This window comes from Megalobrama amblycephala, linkage group LG7 (assembly GCF_018812025.1).
Source record: "Megalobrama amblycephala isolate DHTTF-2021 linkage group LG7, ASM1881202v1, whole genome shotgun sequence".
NCBI lineage: Eukaryota > Metazoa > Chordata > Actinopteri > Cypriniformes > Xenocyprididae > Megalobrama > Megalobrama amblycephala.
In genome coordinates this window covers 46,123,918-46,146,987 of record NC_063050.1, presented here as the reverse complement: position 1 = coordinate 46,146,987, position 23,070 = coordinate 46,123,918, and the positions used below count along the sequence as shown (strand labels likewise).

At 35.1% G+C, this 23,070-nt stretch overlaps 1 protein-coding gene and 1 pseudogene across 1 annotated transcript; both read left to right on the top strand.

The window, feature by feature from the left end:
- Positions 1-15,329, top strand: part of LOC125273162 — a 55,927-nt pseudogene extending 40,598 nt beyond the window's left edge.
- A 1,283-nt stretch (positions 15,330-16,612) lies between these two features.
- On the top strand, positions 16,613-19,482 carry LOC125272704 (endonuclease domain-containing 1 protein-like). Its single transcript, XM_048197758.1, has 4 exons — positions 16,613-17,408; positions 17,557-17,596; positions 17,670-18,076; positions 18,696-19,482. The coding sequence occupies exons 3-4, from the start codon at positions 17,705-17,707 to the stop codon at positions 19,230-19,232; spliced, it is 909 nt and encodes a 302-aa protein (XP_048053715.1). The 5' UTR covers positions 16,613-17,408; positions 17,557-17,596; positions 17,670-17,704; the 3' UTR covers positions 19,233-19,482.
- The last annotated feature ends 3,588 nt before the right edge of the window (positions 19,483-23,070 follow it).

Sequence of the window (23,070 nt, the reverse complement as noted above, 5' to 3'; positions counted from 1 at the left end):
CACCTAAAGTCTGAGGTCATTGTAGGATTGTAAAGTTATATTATTACAAAAATGTACCTTAAAAATGTAATAGAGATGAATACATATGAAAACTTTTACAAACTTGTCCCACCCAATCACTTTGATTTTATTGCAACATAAATTTATTTACACTGAGCAATTAACAATTGCTGGAAACATTGTATCACAAACTCAACAGCTGAATGTTAATTTTCAGGTCAGGTTCAGGTGACAGAATACATCACACACACTGGCTGACAATGGTGATTTTTTGACCACCAATGTTAAACTTTTTAATAAAGTCAGGTCAAGTCACCTTAATTTATGTACAATACAGATTGTTTTAAAGCAGCATACAGGGAAAAAGAGGAAAATGATGATTCAATAATACGAACTGAATTCAGTTCTGCTGTGCACTCTTAAAAATTAAGGTTCCAAAAGGAAGGTTTCAAAGTGAATTCAAGAACCATTTTTGATTCCCAGAAGATCCTTTCCGTGAACAGAACTTAAAAGAACCATTTTTCTTTATGTGACAAACATTTTAAAAAACTCTTTTCCACCATAAAGAACCTTTTGTGAAAAAAAAAGGTTCTTCAAGGAACCATTGACGGCAATATTTGTTTTTTTAAAGAGTGTAAAAGCAGCTCAGAAAAGAGAGTGTCTTTTTTCAACTGAAGTCAGTTCATTGTTGATCCAGTTCCATTCATCAATTATGAAATGAGTTCACTTCAGCTATAAAGCAGGTTTGCCAAAAGCAGTACCCTAGTGAAAAAAAAGTATACTAAGTATACTTGCAGCAAGACTAATTATTAGTATATTTCAAGTGTGTTAATGATTAGTTCATTAAAAGTGTGCTATTTTGAAACAACTAATTTTGTACTAAGTATATTTAAGTTGAAATTAAGTAGTATTAAAATACAACTTTAAGTATATTTAGTATACTTATGTGTACTAAATTGGAACAACTTCAAGTATACTTAGTACACTTTAAGTATATGTCTGTGTAGGGACTAATTACATGCTTGATTAGTGATATTAAAGTGCACTTAATTTGTGTTATAAGTATACTTTATTTGTGTTAAAAGTATAATTTTTTGTTATAATATACATTGTATTATAAGTATACTTTATTTCTGTTATAAGTATACTTTTATTTGTGGTATAAGTATACTTTATTTCTGTTATGAGTACACTTTGTGTTATAAGTACACTTTATTTGTGATTTAAGTACATTACAAAATAATTACGAGTGTCTTCAGAAAACACAAGCAATATACAATGAATATATTATTTTACAGGTAATAGTATATACTGTATGCTCAGTACCTTTGGATTATTCCAAATATTAAACATTACACACTTTGCAGTCAATAACAATAGGCTACACTTTGTTATTACTTATACTTTGTATAATATAGTCAACATTTGAAGCGGATCAAAACCTTTAATCAAAGTTGTCCTAACTTTTTTGATCCACTTCAAATGTTGATTACTGTACTTTGAATTACATAATCTCACACAATACAGTTGTGCTACTATTTAAATACAGTTTAACACATTTTCCCAAAGTTGAATGCATTTGTTTTCAAGGCCATTAAAACAAATAAAATGTAACAACATCACTAATGAAGAGACATATTTCATTGACAAATCCAATAGTTTTTATTTAAACTTAGATTCAGCAAAACTTACCATGTTTTTCATTAAAGAACCCTAACCCTCTATACACAAATACAAATTACACATTATATTCCATTTTCTGATGAGCTTCTCACTGTGTCTGATGGCACAATGATGACCGCAGAGACCCGTGAAGAACAGCATCTGTTGACAGAATATACCAAAGATATAAGACAGCATGTTCAACTCTTTATTCACGTTTACAATAGTCTGTCTAAATCCTACATTGAACCAATACTATTTTTGAACAGTAAATGAGGATTAGCAGCAGGGAACTGTATCAGAATGGCATGTCGATATGTTCGGTAACCAGGCCTGGACTGGTAATCTGGCATACCGGGCAAATGCCCGGTGGGCCGACGCACTTGAGGGCGGGGCCGCTATATGATATGATTTTTTTTAACAAACATAAAATTGGCCAACGACCGGCCCATAAAGCAGGGACAGCGGCCCATTGGTTCATTTTCCATACTGACACTGGGCTGGCCCAATCACATCTCTTAACAGACTCCAGCCCGTCCCCTCTGTTTCGCCAGAACATCTGTGGATTAGGAGGATGGAGAAACAAAAGCGCAAGTGCAAGGGGGTGCGGAGAAGTTGCGGGCAAAAAAATCAAAAAATTTAGAGGTTGATGCCTCAACGTGCAAAAATTACTGGCATGTTTAGTGCAGTTACTGTAGCTTCAGTTTCCAAACCTACAGTACCTGACGTGCAAAAACAGGTGAACATAGAAGAACATGGAGGAGACACCTGTAAGGCAGAGGAGCAGCAGGTGTCTGACAGTGAAGCCAATGAGGGACAAGCAGGAGAGTATAATAGAAGCGGTAAGCAGGGTAGTTACATGATTAACAGCGAGGGACTCATGATGCGACGACGACGACGATGATGCTTAAATGAATGAATATTATAAGACAACATAATCGTCGTCGTTATTATAAAGTCAGACTGTCACCTACTGCACTGGTCACTCAGTCAGCTAAAGTCAAATAGCACAGCAAAAGTTATTTTTTGTAGTTAGCAGTGCCCTTGTAGCTATCAGAGTTCACTTATGCAGTAACGGCCTTTCTCATAGAAAAACCTGAAATGATGCAATTTGATTTAAAAAAAAAAAAAAAAAAAAATTCAGGTTATTATTATAATGTAATATTACTGATGATGTGTTTATTTCACAACGAGACTATAGGTGTCTATTTATAGCTGTTAGTCGTGATAATGGTCTACTAGATCTCACTTTTCAGCTATAAAAAGTTATGTTTTGTAGCTCTTGTACCCTATTACTCTGGTATGAACACTTGGTTGTTTATGGCAAGTGAATAACATGAATATCATTTTATTAGGACGTTTTTTGTGAGTAATTTGGTAGTTTTCTTTTTCATTGTTTTTAATGGGGAGTATCTAAACAATGAGAGGTAAATATTTGACACTTGAACAGGGGTTTGTGCTCTTTAAAACAAAGTATATTTGTAATTGTAAATTATAGTTTTTCTGCTGTCTGTTTCATTGGAAAGTTTTTTTTTTTTTTTTTTTTTAATTCTTTACAGAATTATCAGTATTCTACATCCACGTTCTAAGGGTTAACTAGCTTTTATATCATGGAGCACATTGTCCATCTAGAAATCCTACTCTTACTAAGTGTACTTTTAATAACTCTACCAATTAATTGTACTACTCTGGTGGGTGGTGTCCAACCGATTGTGGTGGGCCGGTCTGAGCAAAAATGCCAGGGCCATTTTTTTGTCCCAGTCCAGCCCTGTCGGTAACGTTACATAGTCAAGCATAAAACACTTTATGAATTAATATCGTACAGAATACGGGCCGATTTGACCAATCATATGAATGTTTTGGTGCTGCATACAAACATGTGCCATAAACCACCACACACAAACTCAAAAAGGAGATATCAAGCCGAAATATCGCTCTCCGTTTGTTAAAGAAAATAAAATAAAGTTTGTTAACTGGTAGACTACAGCTCACCTCCCAATAGCAGCACTTTTCTCCGGTTCTTTCAGGATCGCGTAGGCCATTAGATTAGCCAGTTGTCGTCGCCATCACGGTCAGGCTGCGATGTCACTTGATTGAACTGGTCAGAATCCCCAAGATTGAGCGATGTATTGCGCTTTCAGTGTTTTATTAAATAAATTATACATTGCCACAATATACTTCACCTGAGTGACTGAACGAGGGGATTCAGACGACGACCGTGACGTCAGCAGCTCTGATTGGCTGAAGGCAGTGAGCAACAAAATCTGATTGGTCACAGACCAAGTTGAAGAGACATTTGAATTCCGATAAGTTTAACCACTCGACATATTTTTTCACATTACTTGTGCTGCTGGTGTGATTCTGCCAGAGTAAACTTAATAAACATTTACACATATTTGGAAATTGTATAGGCTACACTGCATTTACTAAATGGGCTTGTAATGCATTCATCCTGAAATAAATAAGCACAAGTAATATAATGAATTCCAAGGATGAAGAAGTAAACTTAAAAAATATACTCAAATTTAACATTAGATACACTACAACTTCAGGATATTAAATAATGTATTTTTTAAATATACTTTCAGTGCATTGTTACAATGATTATTTTCAGCACACTGTTAAAATATACCTCAAATATATTTTTATAAAGTGCAAATAAATAAACTTTTAAAAATAAACTGAACTTACACTTCAAGTATATTTTTCTAAAATATATTTTTTAGAAAATATACTAAAGTACAATTATTTTAAAGTGTGTTAAAAGTTGCATTGTGAAAATATGATACTAATATACTTTTTATATATTTAATGATAGTACATTTTTTGTTAGTATGTTTGCAGTGTACTATAGAAAAGGGGAATATATTTAAAATACAATAAAGTATACTTTTTTTTCACTAGGATAATGTCATCATGCAGCTCAGTTCAGTTCTCATCTAATAGAGTCAGCGCAGTCAGATCAATAATATTGCTGAATATTATGTGTCAGAAAGAAAAAGGCAGAACAGAGAGAAATATTAAACACTTTTTTTTTTTCTCAGTGATTCTTTTAAGAAAATGACCTGTTAGAGTGTAAAATAAAATTTGGCACAATTTCAGCTGAAACCAAAAATAGAGTAAAAAAGTATATTAAAGGAAAGAGCTGTTCAGCCAGTGTGATTGTTTAACCTTTACTGCATGAAAATCTTTAATATCACTAGAGACAACTCATAGAAAAATGAATAGGCCTACAAAAAACACAACGCTCAATATGGGAGCTGAACATTGTCAGGAACATGGTCTGATGTCTTTGCTCCAGAATGCTGTTTATGCACACTTTCTGGACTAATTGGAAAACTTTTAGCCTGATGTGTTCTTGAAACCTAGAAAACACCTTTCAGGCCAACATAAACCGTCTACTTTTATCTGATTGTCATCTCAAATATTTTGACATCCCAGGTGGAAAAAAAGTACATTTCTATAATATCCTTAAAGTGCTTTATTTTCGTGCACTAATTTTGTACTTAATATACTAAAAATTCTCCTTTAGTTCTTCTTAAGATCATCTTAAGAACATCTAAGTGTACTCAACTGTGATAATTTGAGACAGCATGAAATATGAACTAAAATGTGCTTTTAATATACTATCTCTGTATTTAAAAAATGTATTTAGATACCACTTATAGTACATTTGAACCCATAGTGTACTACAAGTGGTAGCTAAATATAAAAAGTGTACTTTTGATGAATTGATGAGTGGTGAAGGTTTTTTTTGGTGCTGTGCAATATCCTTGCAGCACTAAAGGAGAATTAATATTATGCAATTATTTTACACCTCGGAATACCTCATAGCTGTGTACGGCCATGATCTGGAAGACTGGACCTATTACATTAAGGGATAGCTCACCCAAAAATTAAACATTTATCATCATTTACTCACCCTCAAACTTGTATAAATTTCTTTCTTCTGCTGAACACAAACAAAGATATTTTGAATGTCGTTAATCAAACAGTTGATAGTATGGAAGTCAGTGGGGACTTTTTTTTTTTTTTTTTTCATACTATGGAAGTCAATGGGGTCCATCAACAGTTTGGTTACCAATAATATTCAAAATATTTTCTTTTGTGTTCAGAAGAAGAAAAAAAATTATACAGGATTGGAACAACTTAAGGGTGAGTAAATGATGACAGAATTTTCATTTTTGGGTGAACTATCCCTTTAATAAACAGATCTGCTTCAATGTTCATCTGATAAGATGCATTTGCATTCACTCTAGTGTTTTCTGTGGTGATCACCAGTGTCAATAGAGCTTAAGTTGCATACAATTTTACTAATTGTAAATACCTATGTAATGTATGACAATTCCACCTATCTAACATGTTTTAAAAAGTTGTCCAGCAGAATTTGCAACCAAATGTAGCAGAAACCAAATGTTTAAGTTTGAAAGACCTGAAAATCTTACCTTTTAATTGCTTCTTATTCACAGGCAAATGACAATGCAGTGAAGCAGCTCTTGAAGAACTTCTCGGGTGACATCCAGACATTAAACCTCAGTGGCTGCTACTGGTTGGCTGGCTCTACTGTGGATCAGGTCACCCGCTGTACCCTGGACCTTTCAGGGTGCCGTTTGACATCAATTCGGCTTTCGCATCTGCTGACCTCTCTTCGTTCTCTCTGCTCGCTGGCCGGGGTTTGACCTCCAGCAGCTGAGTGCTGAGGGTAAGTCTGCTTTGGCACGCCTGCAGGAGCTCAAGCAGACGCTGTTGACTCCCTCGATAGTTTATTCCCAAAGATATAGAGATTTTAATGCGGCTCCATGAGTACATTGGTAAAATGTACACATTTTCAGTGGTCAAAAAAACAAAACAAATGTGGGTCACTTTGTATACAGCTGATAGTTTTTTTCTTTTAAAGAGGAATGTCTACAGAATGAATAATGTTAAAACTAGAAATGTATCTCATTTTTCCTATCACCTGAAATGCATAGAACATACCCAAGTGCCATAAATATTCTTTTTGTAAAGTTGTCATGTCTGTTACTCTAAAAATATTCAAGATATCTTAATATCCTTCTAGATTTTCATTCTTAAACTTTTCTTTTGGACTCTTTATTTGTAAAGGGGTGTGTGGCAAGGGGGGCGTGGTTTAGCGGAATCTGCAGCGGGAGAGAGAGGGAGGAGACGCGCGGTGTCTGAGTGGATTAGACGCAAATGATAATCACCTGTTTCTTGTTTCAGTAATTGGCGTGGAGAGAGTATTTAACGCCAGGAGAAACAGGAGCCTGCGAGAGAGAGAAGGACTGCTGGCTGTTTTCCCCCACTCCTGGATGTCTGTTTTGGAGTGAACTGTGGATTTGTTTTGATCGTTTTTGTGCCTATCTGCACGCTGTTTTGTTATCATTTATTTTGTGTGAAATAAACAGCCAGTACTAGTCACCGCTGACCCTGTCCTCTTCCCTCCTTACTTTACGAACTTTGTTACAGGGTGGTTCAGTGTTTTTTTTTCCAGGCTTGATTGTGTTTTTGGGGAGCAGTTTAACATGTCTTAATGCTTCGGGGTTTTTTGAAAATGCTGTATTTTTCATATATTTTACCTTTATTCTACACCTCTGTTTCCATTGTCATATGAACGGCTCGTTTGACTTCCTGCTTCTATGAAGCCGCTCCCTACACAATATGCAATGTACTCAGATTGGTTAGCTGTATCAAATTGAGCCCAAATCAGACCCAGATGAAGAGGGTCAAGCAAAACCTCTGCAATCGTTGCATTTTAAAGGACGTTTATGAATGGTATTTAATTTTGTATTTATGTCAAAGTGTTTAGATGCTGTCACTGCTGTTTGTTAGCTGTCAATATACAGTGTTATCCTGATTAAAAGTTTACTGTAGGTGAATACATGAGTTAGTAGTAGCATTTTTGTAAATGTTTAAATTTTTAGCATGAAAAACTGTTTGTCTATGAACATAGACATTGTCATGAGCCGGGTTTGATTGTCTCCTTATTTTCTCCTCTTTTTTCCCTGCCTTCTATGCTTATTTGTTTCAGCTGTTTGTCATTTCTGTCGGCGTTCGTGCCTTCTCACGTCCGCACCTGTTCTGTCTTCATTGATTGTCTTGGATATTTCTCCCTGCCGTTTGTTCGTGTCTTTGTCGGATTATTAACGACCTGTGAGTGGTGTTCGTCACTGTTTTTGTATTATCACAGTCTTAGTCCCAGTTCCTGCAGCTGTCTCGTGGCCCGTCTATCTGAGCCCTCTGTCTGCTAGCCTGGTCCAGTCCATCCGCCAGGCTTCGTGCTCTCCATCTACAGCCTGAGGCAAGCCCAGATCGGCCACTGGAGCTCCTGTGCTCCACAAGCCTCAATCAGCGAGTGAATTCCCTTTATGTTTTCCTGTTTACCAGCTGCAGCATCCCAGTGTGACGACGCCTGCCAGTCTGTTTTTGTTGGACTAAGAACTGTACTCTGAATAAATTCTGTTAAACCGCTCCTTTGCTTCTGGGTCTTCTGCTGATACACAACAGATGTTTGTTGGTGTTTGTAGAATTTAGTTAACTGGCTAGCGAAGCAAAAACGAGTTGGTCTTTGTTTACGTCCTTGATGCAACCAAAAATGGCAACAGAACTATATGTTTAAAAGACATGTACAAACAATAAAACGTACTTACAGTTTGAAGCCAATAAACAGCAGCTTCTGCTTTTAAAGTGGGAACTGCTCCATCTTTCAGTAATAGCCTTTGTGCAAATCCAGCATTGAACTCGTGTAGATTCTGAAAGCTGGCCCACTTTGTTGCGTGTTCCCGGGGGCGTGTTTTGCAGGGTTCATGATGTCATAAACCCGGGAAGAAGCTCGTTGTCTAAACCGGTCATTTTTGTAGGCATTAAACTGCCATAATTTTAAAAGACAGTATCTCCGTTTGCATTGAACTTCCAGTGCTGTAACTTTGCAGATACTGTTTATGCTCAAGCAGCAACATTACACACTAACTAAATTTAAAAAAGTGAAATCACAATGAACCAGGCCAATGTGATTCCATGTTCAAATTGTTTTACCCATTTTCAGTGGTCACAAACCAAATGTAGGTTTCTAAACAGACTGAAATATATAGGGCCTTGAAAATGAAGATTTCAAATGGAAAGTTGATTAAGAATAAGAATCTAGAAGGATGTAAAGATATCTTGAATACTTTTAGAGTTGCAGGCATGCAAACTTAGGAAAAGGAGTATTTATGGCACTCAGACAGGTATGTTCAATGCAATTGAGATGATATAAAAACACAAGATACATTTCCAGTTTCAGACATTCTTCAGACATTCCTCTTTAAAAGCAAAGTGACCCACATTTGGTTTTTGACCTCTGAAAATGTGTACAATTTACCAATTTACTCATGGATCCACATTAAGATCTCCATATCTCTGGGATTGAACCATTGAGAGCCTTTAAAATGATACCAAAAAGGAACATTTGTTAAGAACTAGAATGTAAAAGGATATTATGATATCTTTAATACTTCTTGAGTTACAGGCATGCAAACTTGAGGCAAAAAAACATCAATTAGCCTAACTAATTATTTATATACTTTTTAGCAGAATATTTTATCCCTGTAACTCCTGCATTATTCACTGTGTAAACCTGCAGGCTGGAGCAGCCCTACTTTAATGCAAACGCTGCATTTTTTGAAGAGTCTTTGTCTAGTTTCTCGACATGGGACCTTCCAGCCCGCCGCTGTGACGGCCTTCATGCAGAGTTGCACTGATGTCATCATGTGCCACATGTTCATGGGAGGGACTCTGGTGGCATGTAAAACACTGCAGAAAACCCTGTTGGACAGGTCAGTTGTTTTAAAGAATTCTTAATAATAAAGTGTGAATAATAGTTGTTCATAAAGTAACCTGGTGTACATCAAATATTCACCTGTTCGTTCTTTTACCCCTGCAGTTTTTCAATATCTCGTCCAGCCCTTAGTGTGGTGATTTACCCTTTAATGCACGAGGATATGACCCATGTGATCAGTGGCTGTGGTATAATGCTCATAAAATATGAAAGTCTATAGTTTTCTCAGAAGAACTTGGTAAAAAATATAGTTCTCTGTAAGATCTAGGAGTATTCTCCCAGTTCTTTTTTTTTTTTTTTTTTTTTTTCCTTTTGTAATTTGTGAGAAGCAGGTCTTTGAACTGGATGGAATGAAAACAAAAAACAGATTCAAGCATCATTTTAACAGGAGCATAAACAAGTTTAACTGGGAACAACACTTATTTGAAATGATCTGTAACCAGTTAACATTATCTGTTTAATTTTTTTAATTTGGCAGTTATCTAATCATGAATTCAAATATAACAACTTATGCAAATGTGAGATCCAACATGAATGATATGTTCATGCTCTGTTTCTACCAAGTCATTTCTACCCAATGCCACCAGTTCACACCGCAACCAACTGTCATTCTGATATGCTAGAGCAGCATTTAGAGCTCAGGAGTTTTTGTGAGCTTAAGTCACCAACCTTCAAACAACTACATGCAGTGTTTCGCACAGGAAATGGAAGTTTGATCTGTAATTTCAACAAAAGCCTTGGAGTCTGTAGTTTTAACAAAAGCCCTGTCAAAAATACGCTGTATGATGCAAAATGACTCGCTGACAATTAAACAAGAATATCTGTGTGCAGGTAACAGTGAGAGATTACACGTTGTACACATTGTTACTTTACATGTACTACAGACACTGTAACAACACAAAACTGACAAACTTGTCCTTTAAATGCAGAAATCTGCACAAATCTGGTGCACTTTTAATGCTAAAAAAATAAATAAATAACAGTGGCCAAAATCACCAAAGTAAATGTGTTTGCATTGACTTGGACGTTAAAGTGAACTCAAACCTAATTTTTGTTGTGATAGAGTCTCAGCCCACATAATATTAACACATTTTTATTTTTATTATTATTAATCATCGTTATGCCTGAGACAGAAATATATTATTACTGCAAGGTAAAAAAATAGACTATTCCACAGTAATATTTTAAATATTTTTCTTTACAGTAGTAAATACCGTACCTGTCTTAATTCCGTCATTTCCATGTTTTTGTCCACAAAAATGCTGGAAATTATTTGAAAATGAAAAATATAACTGATGCACATTGAATGCCTGAAATGCAACGGTGATGTGCTTTAAAACCAACAAAAATCACTGACTAACATAGAACATGTATTTTCCTGCCTCCTTTATTCCCCATTGAGGTCATCAGTGAATTCACGGGTCGTGGAGGACATTTTTTTGTTTGTTTGTTTTTAAATCTTTGAACTAGATTCAAACAATGTTTCAGTATCCTTTATACAGTTCTGCTCATGTTTACATATCCCTAGCAGAATATGCAAGATGTTAATAATTTTAACAAAATAAAATTTAAAATTAAAAAACTGCATCTTATTTGTCCTGAATAAGCAGTTTTACATAACATGTTTTTATCTATTACACAAGACAAAATATTAACTGAATTTACACACTTTAAAAGTTTCCAACCCTTGAATCTTAACTGTATATTGTTACTTGGTTGATCCATGGCTATTTTTATGTTTTGTGATAGTTGTTCATTAGTCCCTTGTTTGTGGTCCACTGTAATTCAGAAAACTCCTCCAGGTTCTGCATATTCTTTGGTTTTCCATTTCCAGCAACTTCTACGTATTTATTTATTTATTTATTTATTTATTTTTTTGAGATCTGTCCTTGCATTGAGGACGATTAAAAACTTTTAAACAAGATGATGTGTACATTCTTCTTATTTTGTTTAAAGATCATACTTTTCATTTACTTCATAAGCTACACAAGACATTTACATGTTTTCCTGAAGACAAAACAAATACAGTTTATCCCAGTCATTAAATTCAAAAGGTTTACATCCCCGGGTTAAAGGATTAGTCCACTTTCAAATAAACATTTCCTGATAATTTACTCACCTCCATGTCATCCAAGATGTCCATGTCTTTCTTTCTTCAGTCGAAAAGAAATTAAGGTTTTTGATGAAAACATTCTAGGATTTTTCTCCATATAGTAGACTTCAATGGGCACCAAACAGTTGAAGGTCAAAATTAGTTTCACTGCAGCTTCAAATTGTTCAACACGATCCCAGATGAGAAATAAGGGTCTTATCTAGTGAAACCATCGCTCATTTTCTGAAAAAATTGAAAATTATATAAGTTTTAACCTTAAATGCTCATCTTGAACTAGCTGTCTTCTTCTTCTCCTCTATTAGAATTCCAGCAGTGTAGACGCTGCTAAGCGTAATACTGCCCTCCACAGGCCAAATTTTGAACTAATTGTTATATACTATTGAACCGTATTGAACTAGCACTATCAAAGTTCTCTGAACTCATCCCCCTAAAACTGTAACTAGCATCCCAATGTTGCTAGCACACAGGCCAACCTAGGTGTCCTGTTACAGTTATATGGTACTTTTATGATCCAGAAGAATTCTGGAGAGACTAGTGACTCATTCTTCCTGAGAAGGACAAATAAACTCTCTTAATCCTATGTATTCTCTATATAACCACTTGGGAAATGTATAAACATGTATCTAATTTTCCCATCTAATGACTTTCCTTTTATAGGCTTTATTCTATGTATTAATTCTCTCTTTTGAACTATTTTGGTATTAATGTTCCATAGTTGCAAATGTATAGTTAACTGAGATCACATTGGCAGCATGTTTGGTATCTACGGACTCCAACTTTAATTTCCTATTTGGTAATTTATGTTACATGTTACTAACTCTGTGACATGTTAGAATTATAGAAGCTAGAAGGTTATTCTCTCATTCATCCAATCCAGTGTCTTATGCTAATATCTTGCTACAGAACAAAGACTCGTAAAACTTCCCTCTGAAAGGGGAACTCCTTATTGGCTCAGACACCTCCAGAGGGTGTGACATCTTCACCCCTTTTATTCACTGATCACAAGATCAAACCCCCTTCTCTTCCTGCTCTTCCTCCTCTTCTTCTCTTTTACTGACAAATTCTGACGTCAAGATGACGCTGTAAGAAGCTAGAAGCTTCTAAGGAACCCAAGCTTGTGCCAGGCCTCGGCCTAGACCTTCCATTCACCAAAGATCCTCTGAATCCAACTGGTTCTCTTTCATCAAGACAATATCAGCAAAGATTCAACGGAAACCTCCACAAATTGCATCAGGACAGTTTTAATTCAACTTGGAGAGACATGCAAGTATCAAACTTAGTCTCATTATCGGATACATTGAGTATCCTTACCCTTTTAAAGAAGGGCCTGTTAAAACTAAACTGATGGTTTGCTCAAGGCTGTTGATCTGCTGAATGTCCAACAATGCTGTAACCTCTTGCTTCCTGTACTCTGCTTTAGCTCTCTCTCTCTCTCTCTCTCTCTCTCTCTCTCTCTCTCTCTTGGTAAACTGTATGCATGTATGTGTGTGAATGTTAGAATAGTTTAAGTGTTTAGTCTAGTTAATAAAGTCTTGTTCATGTCACACGTAAGGTTGTCCGTGTTTTGCGCTCATATACGGGAGTCCCTATTCATGTCGGTCCTGACTACAGGCTTTTAGAAGAATAAGATTGTTATTTCCCATAACCTGGAAATGAACATTTCTTAGAATTAATAAACAATTAACACTGTGTGTTCATTGAACAACAGGTTAATTGATTGTAACAATAATTTTATTACATTAAGTTAATTTTATTAACTGATTAAAATATTAATAATTAATTATAACTAGTTATGATTAATTATTCATATTTATTTTGAGCTAATTTGCTACAGGTGGATTTAGATAATATAGGGCCACAACATTTTGTGATATTCTATATCCTGTAACAAACATCAGATACTGTTTTCTTTAAAGTGTGATCTTTTAGTTTTATAAACAAACACATGCTTGTAAGGTGGATTTAAAGAACTTTGTTTAAATATGTATTGTAGATTTAGGGAGATATGAGGTGGACGAAGTTTGTGAGCCCTGGTTCATAGTACATTACTTTAAAAGTGTTCATTTGTTGAAAGACAAATCAGGAGGTTAGAAACACTCCCTCATCTCACTGTAACACCAGTGTGTTTTTGGTATCTGTATGTACTGTAGTATTTGTAGTTTCCTTTGGCCTCTACATTGTATTGTTTATCTGATGAGTATTTAGACATTTATTGGTAACACTTTACTTGAAGGGGTGTGCCTAAGACTGACATGACACCTTCATAATCTTGACATGACACGTGTCATGAATATAAAGGAGGTTTTATGCATTTTTATGACAACTGTCATTAAGTGTCATTCGCTCAATTATGTCATTTTTAATGCAAAGATGACATTGTTTGAGATGTCTTTGTTACGACAACTTGACATAAACCAATACATCATAACCTGTCAGTGTCTTTGTCATGACAACTTGACATTAGCAAAACATCATAACCTGTCATAAACATGACATAGCAGATTAAATATCAAACTTAAAAAAACTACTTAGCTTTATGGGTTAACATTACATTACATTATTTTGGTAACATTTCAGTATAGGGAACACATATACAAACGATTAACTATGACTTTTCCCTCAATAAACTCTTAATTTACTGCTTATTATAGTTAATTGTTAGGTTTAGGTATTGGGTAGGATTAAGAATGTAGAATAAGATCATGCAGAATAAGGCATTATGTGCTTAATAATTATTAATAAATAGTCAATATTCTAGTAATATGCATGCTAATAGTAATAAGCAACTAGTTAAAAGACCCTAAAATAAAGTGTTACCATTATTTTATAACAGTGTCATCTTTTTTACGAAATTTGAAATTGTCTATTATCTGACCTTCTGTTGGAGGAAACTTAAAAAAAAAAAAAAAAAAAAAAAAAACATGAAATGAAAAATAGTCATGACGCTGTTATAAAATTATTTGTATTGTCACTTAATGACATTTTAATGACAAGTTCAATTTGTACCACTGTACTTGAGCTCAAGATACATATTTATGACACTATTATAATGGCCTCATGTCAAAACCAACCACATGACAGTTTAATGTAATGTTAACCCATAAAGCTAAATAATGTCAAGTTGTCATGACAAAGACACTGACAGGTTATGATGTGTTGGTTTATGTCAAGTTGTCGTAACAAAGACATCTCAAACAATGTCATCTTTGCATTAAAAATGACATAATTGAGCGAATGACACTTAATGACAGTTGTCATAAACATTCATAAAACCTCCTTCATATTCATGACACGTGTCATGTCATGATTATGAAGGTGTCATGTCAGTCTTATGCACACCCCTTCAAGTAAAGTGTTACCCATTTATTTACTACACGGTAGGTTTTGTGTATGTTTCTTACATTCTTGCATTATTGTCTTTTCATGTAATAGCTTGATTTTTAACTTGTACTGTTATAAATTTGAGGTAAGTGTTTATTTGTTATTTAAATATCACAAACTATGAGCTGATATAAAAAAGTATTACATGTGGTTGTTCTTGCAGAGATCTTGATAATTCATCATCTGATCCTCTTCATCATTACGCTGTTTCTTCATGTGCTGATGCTGATTCTTCTCTTCGGTGGTTCGGCCAGAGTTGTGAAAGATTTTGAGAAGGAGTGCCGTGGCTTTTTTGCAAATGGAAAATCACCAACAAGATTTTCTGGACCACAGTACAGGCAGATCTGCCAAACTCTATAGATGATGTTTATTATGCCACATATTATGATACTGAAAACAAGATCCCAGTGTACTCAGCCTACAAGTTTGAAGGGATAATGGCCTGTGACAGACTAGATAAGTAGTACATTGAACTTCAAGTAAGTGAAATATGAATCTAAACTACAGATTGTGTTCTGTTATTCAGTATTTGTTGTTAGTTAGTTGGTTATAAGGATGTTTTTCCATGGTGTTATTTTTAAAGCAAACTAGCAGACCATTTCACAAAATGAAGTTTGTTGAGTGTCACATTATAAATCACCTTGAAGACAAAAAGTATTGACATTTCTGCATGTAAAACAAGTTCATGTTATCATGGTAAACTACAGTGGCTGAGAGAGCTCAATGCGCTGCAACTGAAGAAAACACTTGCAAAACCCCAGAAAATTAAGAAAACATCATCAGTTTGACAACAGGTGTGCTGCAAATAATCACAGAGCAACCAAATACAGAAACGTGCTGCACATATCCACAATGCACATGATGAAAATAAACACAAAAAAACCCTCAGCTTTCAGGTAATCGACAACACCGCTGAGAAGACATTAAACATAGGCTAAGCATGTCCCATCCAGGTTCTTCACATAGTAATAGGGGTGGTTCCAGGTACTACAAAGACTCGGAGCAACAAAGTGAATGTGCCTAGTCATTTCTGGACTGCGTACTGCTGCTTAGACCAGAATAACAGATGTCAAATTTCAGGAGGATTTATTGGAGAGAACGAGAACATTCCTCCTAAAAAAAAAAAAAAAAAAAATATCTGAATGATTTAGAGACAGCGTTGGCAGAACTTTATAAAGTCACATCTTTTAAAGTGTTTGATAGCTCTACTGAACCACCAGCAAAGAAACCAAAATATAGAGACTTCAGAATAACTCTTTATTGAGCTATTGTCTGACAGAGAATCTTTACCAAATGTTTTCTTTTTCATTTATTATTTTTTTTCTGACAATGATTTTAATTATCAACTGGATCACAATGAGAATCATAAAGAAACTAAATTTTTACATTAGAATTCTCCAATTATTCTAATTCTCAGATGTTCGATTGTAATCAGAGACAATTATAGTGTGTATAAATGAAGGTCATCATATTTTACACTAATATGGAATAAAGATTGATATTTTGATGATAATAAAATATCATTTTTGTCTCTTTATTGGACAGTATCCTTTAGATTTTAACTTGTGTTGCACACATTTCTACTGTGGCTAACTGCTGAGCCTCAACACTGACACAGATTAAACCAAAGTTTGAGGTCATTGTAAGATTGTAAAGTTATTATTATTATTACTTTTGTGGAATGGGAAGGTTCCATGGAATGTTGTTCATGTGTCATCATCCAGCTCAGTTCAGTTCTTCTCATCCAGTAGTGTCAGAAATCAGAAGAATACAAAGAGGCAGAATAGAGAGAAATCACTTATGTTTGAATTCATTCCTTTAAGAAAATGATCTGTAGTTGTGAAGTGTTGTTAGTGTAAAGGGAAATTTGGCATAATTTCAATGAATAGGCCTACAAAAACACAACACTCAATGTTGGAGATGTAGGAACGCTGTCCAGGGCATCTTCTTCTAAGGTTTTTTCTCCAGAATGGTGTTCATGCACACTAACTGGACTAACTGGAAAACTTTTAGCCTGGTGTGTTATTGAAACCTAAAGCTTGGAAAACCCCTTTGCAGAATTTTGTCTTTCCTCATTCAAGCAGACAGGATGTATAATTGCATGACTAGAAAATAAACTATCAAGATGATCACCAAAACAAGTGACTTTGATGCCATCAGCCACTCTGCCACCAGGCAAAAAGACCACGACAGGTGGATTTGAGGGCCACTATTTTCAAATATTGTTTACTTTTATCACTTTTCTCTTAAATGAGCATGCACATGTTAAGTGAAGGAACTTTGTTTAAATATGTATTGTAGCCAAAGGGAAATATGTGGTGGATCAAGTTTGTGAGCCCCGACTCAGAACATTTCCTTAAAAGTGTTCATGACAAAGCAGGAGGTTAGAAATATTCTCTGAATTCACTGCAACACCAGCGTGTCCTTGCCTTGGTGTCGGTATGTACTGTAGTATTTGTAGAGCTGCTTTTGGCCTTTACACCGTATTCTTTATTAAGTATTTAATAATAGATGTTTAATTACTCCATGGAAAGTGTTGTGTATCATTGTACTTACATTCTCACATTATTGTCTTTTCATTTAATAGGTTAAAAGCTTGATCTTTGACTTATACTGCTTAATTTGAGGTATGTTTGTTTATTTATATATTACACAACATAAGTTGTTATAGCAGTTATAAAAAATTGGTTGTTCTTGCAGAGATCTTGGTAATTCATCATCTCATCCTCTTCATCATGACGCTGCTTCTTCATGTGGTGATGCTGTTTCTTCTCTCCGGTGGTTCAGCTGAAGTTGTGCAGAATTTTGAACTCAAGTGTGGTCAATTTTTTGCAGGTGGAAAATCACCAACAACATTTACTGGATCTCAGCAGATCTGCCAAACTCTACATGGTGATGATTATTATGCCACATATTGTGATGCAGGTGGAAAATCACCAACAAGATTTTCTGGATCACAGTACAAGCAGATCTGCCAAAATCTAAATAATCGTTACTATTATGCCACATATTATGATACTAAGAACAGGATCCCAGTGTACTCAGCCTACAAGTTTGAAGGGAGACTATCCTGTGAAAGACCAAACAACTGGTACATTGAACCTCAAGTAAGTGAAATAATACTTAATTATTTATTAAAGGTTGTATTCTGTTATTGTTTAGTATTTGTTGTTTATATTAGTTGATTGTAAGGATTTTTTTAATCTTATGGTGTGGGTGGAGCTGTTTGAAATGGACTGATAAACAAACATTTATTTAAAAGCAAAATAGCACAAACATATTTTTTTCAAGCAGAGCATTTAGCAAAAAGAAGTTTCCTTGGTGTTACTGTTACTGGGTTACTGTTGTTAACTATATAAATAAAATATATAGGCTAAAACTTTTTATTTCATCTAGCTGCCAAGAGCAATGTTTCTCATTTAATTTAGTTAACAGGCCTATTTGCTAAACAATGTATACAATAAAAGTGTACACAGAATCAGATGTGCTCCTAATTATATAGATTAGCCTATATATTATGTGTGGTACATTACAATGCTGGATTCCAGAAGCAGCTTCATGGAAAGGTGGTAGTGATGAGTTTGTAATGTGTGCAACTTGAACAAAGAGCAACAGTAGATTTGGCCTAAACGTGTTTAGAGTCTGTCATGTATTAATTTGTTGATTTTATTTATCGTTAATTCAACTGATATTAATCTCATGTTTTCAATTGATTCAATATTGCAGCTTGATACTGATAATGCATCACCAAACATGTGTTTTGAGAACCAGAATATACAAGGACTTGGAGAACATCAAGCTCTCAATCGAAATTATGATAACTCTCGCTACCACAGAGGTCATCTGGTACCAGTCTACCACAGAAATTCCCGGGAATGTGTTGAAGCCACCTTCACTCTCACTAATGCTGCTCCACAAAACTCCTCTTTTAACTGCGGTCAATGGAGGGTACTAGAAAAAAACATTTCAAACAATCTAACAGGACAATGTCTAGAAATGTATTCTGTTTTCATAGTAACAGGGGTGGTACCAGGTCCTACAAAGATTTCGGACAACAAAGTGAATGTGCCTAGTCATTTCTGGACTGCATTCTGCTGCTTAGACCAGAATAACAAATGTAAATTCTCAAGAGGGTTTATTGGAGTGAATGATAACAAGAACATCACTCCCCTGAACATAACTGTGAATGCTTTAAACGAAAGGTTGGCAGAGCTTTATGAAGTCGAATCTTTTAAGGTGTTTGATAGCTCTACTGAACCATGAGCAAAGAACTGAAAATATAGAGAATTCAGAATAACTCCTTATTGAGCTATTGTAAGAGAAATTTTACCAAATGTTTTCTTTTTCATTTTTTTCTGACAATGATTGTAATTATCAGCAGAATCACAATGAGAAATAAAGAAACTCAATTTTTACATATAATTCTCTTAATCAGAGACAATTATGGTGTGTATAAATGAAGGTCATCATATATTACACTAATATGGAATAAAGATTGATATTTTGATGGAAATAAATTATCATTTTTGTCTCTTTATTGGACAGTATCCTTTAGATTTTAACTTGTGTTGCACACATTTCTACTGTGGCTAATGCTGAGCCTCAACACTGACACAGATTAAACCAAAGTTTGAGGTCATTGTAAGATTGTAAAGTTATTATTACCAAAAACAAAAAACAAACAAAAAAAAAAAAAACAGAAAGAGCCCTGTTCAGTTGTTTAACCTTACTGCATGAAAATCATCAAGGGTATGTATCAGAGGATATATCTATAAATATAAAGGAGACAGCTCAGAGAAAAATGGCCTATCCAAAAGCACAACACTCAGTATGAGAGCTGCAGGAGTGTCGTATGATGTTTTTGCTCCAGAATGCTGCTTATGAACACTATAGCTGGACTAACTGGAAAACTTTCAGCCTGATGTGTTCCTGAAACCTATTGGAAAACACCTTTCAGGTAAACATAAAGCCCGTCTACTTTGATCTGATTGTCATCTCAAATATTTTGACATTGATGAGCGGTGACGGTGTTGGTGCTGTACAAATATCCTTATAGCACTAAAGTAGAGTTCATATTATGCAATTATTTCACAACCTTTATATACATACCTGCCATGATCCGGAAAACTGGACCTATGAGGTTAAAGGGATAGTTCTGTCATCAATTACTCACCCTAAAACCTTTCTTTCTTCTGTTGAACACAAAAGAAGATATTTTGAAGAATGTCGGTAACCAAACAGTTGATCGTCCCCAATGACTTCCAAATAATTTTTTTTTAAGTCAATTGGGTCCAATGTTTGGTTACCCATATTCTTCAAAATATCTTCTTTTGTGTTCAGAAGAAGAAAGAAAATCATACTTAAGGGTGAGTAAACAATGACAGAATTAAAAATTTTTGGGTGAATAATATAATCTTAATAATTAGCAGATTCTGCTTCAATGTTCATCTGATAAGGTGCATTTGCATTCATTCTAGTGTTTTCTGTGGTGATCACCAGTGTCAATAGAGCTTAAGATTAAATTTTACTTAAATTAATTTTTCTCCTTTGAGAAGTCACTTTTACTCTGATTTACATCACAATAGGGATGAAAAGATGACCTTAATTTCAGTTTCATGGTGACTTCAAAGAAAATTTGCAATAACATCATTAATTATAATTGCAGAAATCATACAGGAAAGTCCAAACATAAGTTCATAAACACTTTTTCTTGGAAAATGATGTCAATATCATCCCTTTCATAGGCTACCAAGACTATTATTCAAGTAATTTTTGAAATTTCAACAAAAACTCATCTATGTGAACCATAAATGCCTATGTCATCTATGATAATTTCACCTCTAACATGTTTTAAAAAGTTATCAAGCAGAATTTGCAACCAAATGTAACAGAAAACCAAATGTTTAAGTTTGAAAGACCTGAAAATCTTACATTTGACGATGCAGTAAAGCAGCTCTTGAAGAACTTCTCGGGTGACATCCAGACATTAAACCTCAGTGGCTGCTACTGGTTAGCCGGCTCTACTGTGGATCAGGTCACCCGCTGTAAGGGTCTAGTCAGCCTGGACCTTTCAGGGTGCCGTTTGACATCAGTTCGGCTTTCGCATCTGCTGACCTCTCTTCGTTCTCTCTGCTCGCTGGCATTAGACGTGGGGCCGGGGTTTGACCTCCAGCAGCTGAGTGCTGAGGGTAAGTCTGCTTTGGCACGCCTGCAGGAGCTCAAGCAGACGCTGTTGACTCCCTCGATAGTTCATTCCCAGAGATATAGAGATTTTAATGCGGCTCCATGAGTACATTGGTAAAATGTACACATTTTCAGTGGTCAAAAAAAACAAATGTGGGTCACTTTGTATACAGCTGATAGTTTTTTTCTTTTAAAGAGGAATGTCTAAAGAATGAATAATGTTAAAACTAGAAATGTATCTCGTTTTTCCTATCACCTGAAATGCATAGAACATACCCAAGTGCCATAAATATTCTTTTTGTAAAGTTGTCATGTCTGTTACTCTAAAAATATTCAAGATATCTTAATGTCCTTCTAGATTTTCATTCTTAAACTTTTCTTTTGGACTCTTTGGGGTGGTTCAGTGTTTTTTTCTAGGCTTGATTGTGTTTTGGGGGCACAGTTTAACATGTCTTAATGCTTCATTTAAAAAAAAAAAAAAAAAACTGTATTTTTCATATATTTTACCTTTATTCTACACCTCTGTTTCCATTGTCATATGAACGGCTCGTTTGACTTCCTGCTTCTATGAAGCCGCTCCCTACACAATATGCAATGTGCTCAGATTGGTTAGCTGGCCCAGTGTATTGTGATTCGCTGAAGCGTCGGGAAAAGCCACGCCCCTTACCATTCGTTATTACTACCGCTTCAGTGGAAATGTAAATATTGGTGTCTATATTGCTGTATCAAATCGAGCCGAATCAGACCCAGATGAAGAGGGTAAAGCAGAACCTCTGCAATCACGGCTTTTAAAGGACGTTTATGAATGGTATTTAACTTTTTATTTGTGTCAAAGTGTTTAGATGCTGTCACTGCTGTTTGTTAGCTTTCAATATACAGTTTTATCCTGATTAAAGCTTTACTGTTACCAAATACATGACTTAGTAGTAGCATTTTTGTAAATATTTAATTCATAGCATGAACAACTGTTTGTCTGTGAACATGGACGTTTGTTGGTGTTTGTAGAACTGGCTAGCGAAGCAAAAACGAGTTGCTCTTTGTATATGTCCTTGATGCAACCAAAAATAGCAACAGAACTATACGTTTAAAAGACATGTACAAACAATAAAACGTACTTACAGTTTGAAGCCAATAAACTGCAGCTTCTGCTTTTAAAGTGGGAACTGCTTCATCTTTCAGTAAAAGCCTTTGTGCAAATCAAGCATTGAACTCTAGATTCTGAAAGCTATCTTCAGTGGCGCATCCAGTGTAGAAAATATCACTGATTATTATTAATGCTTTATAAATGATGAATTGACTGTTACTAATGGTTAACTAATGATTCATAGTGTGAGTTATTATAACGAGTTACCAAAATGTCATATTTGCATATTCAAATGAACTCCAAACCTTAACAATAAAGCATCCATAATTACAATTTCTGAAGTGTTGTGGAACTTGCATCACATATACAAATCTAATCGAAACATCCAATTTATGGTAAATGACATGATACATTTCGGCTTCATGTGTTATCATCAAAGTGTGAGAGTGAACCCTACAGAATATGGTCAGTGTCAAGAGTTCATTGAATCAGTGGCTGTGGCATTACGCTCATAACATTTGCGCACGTCTGATTGTGCATCGTCATTATATGAGCATCATGTTCAGAAAGTTTGGTGCAAATCGTAAGAATCCCCTACGAGAAGTAGTTAAAAATTCAGAGCCTGATTTCTCAAAAAATCTACACTTAAACCAAAATAGACGACATCCTGTTGTTCGGAGCTAATGACTGTAAATTAGAAAGTTGTCCAGCTCGATGAGAGCAATATATGTACGAGTTTGGTGACTGTAGGTAAAACTAAGCCCCAACTTTAGACAAAAGGTGGCGCTATAGAGCCCCTCCTCCACGTCTGTTTCTAAGGCTTTGCCCATATCT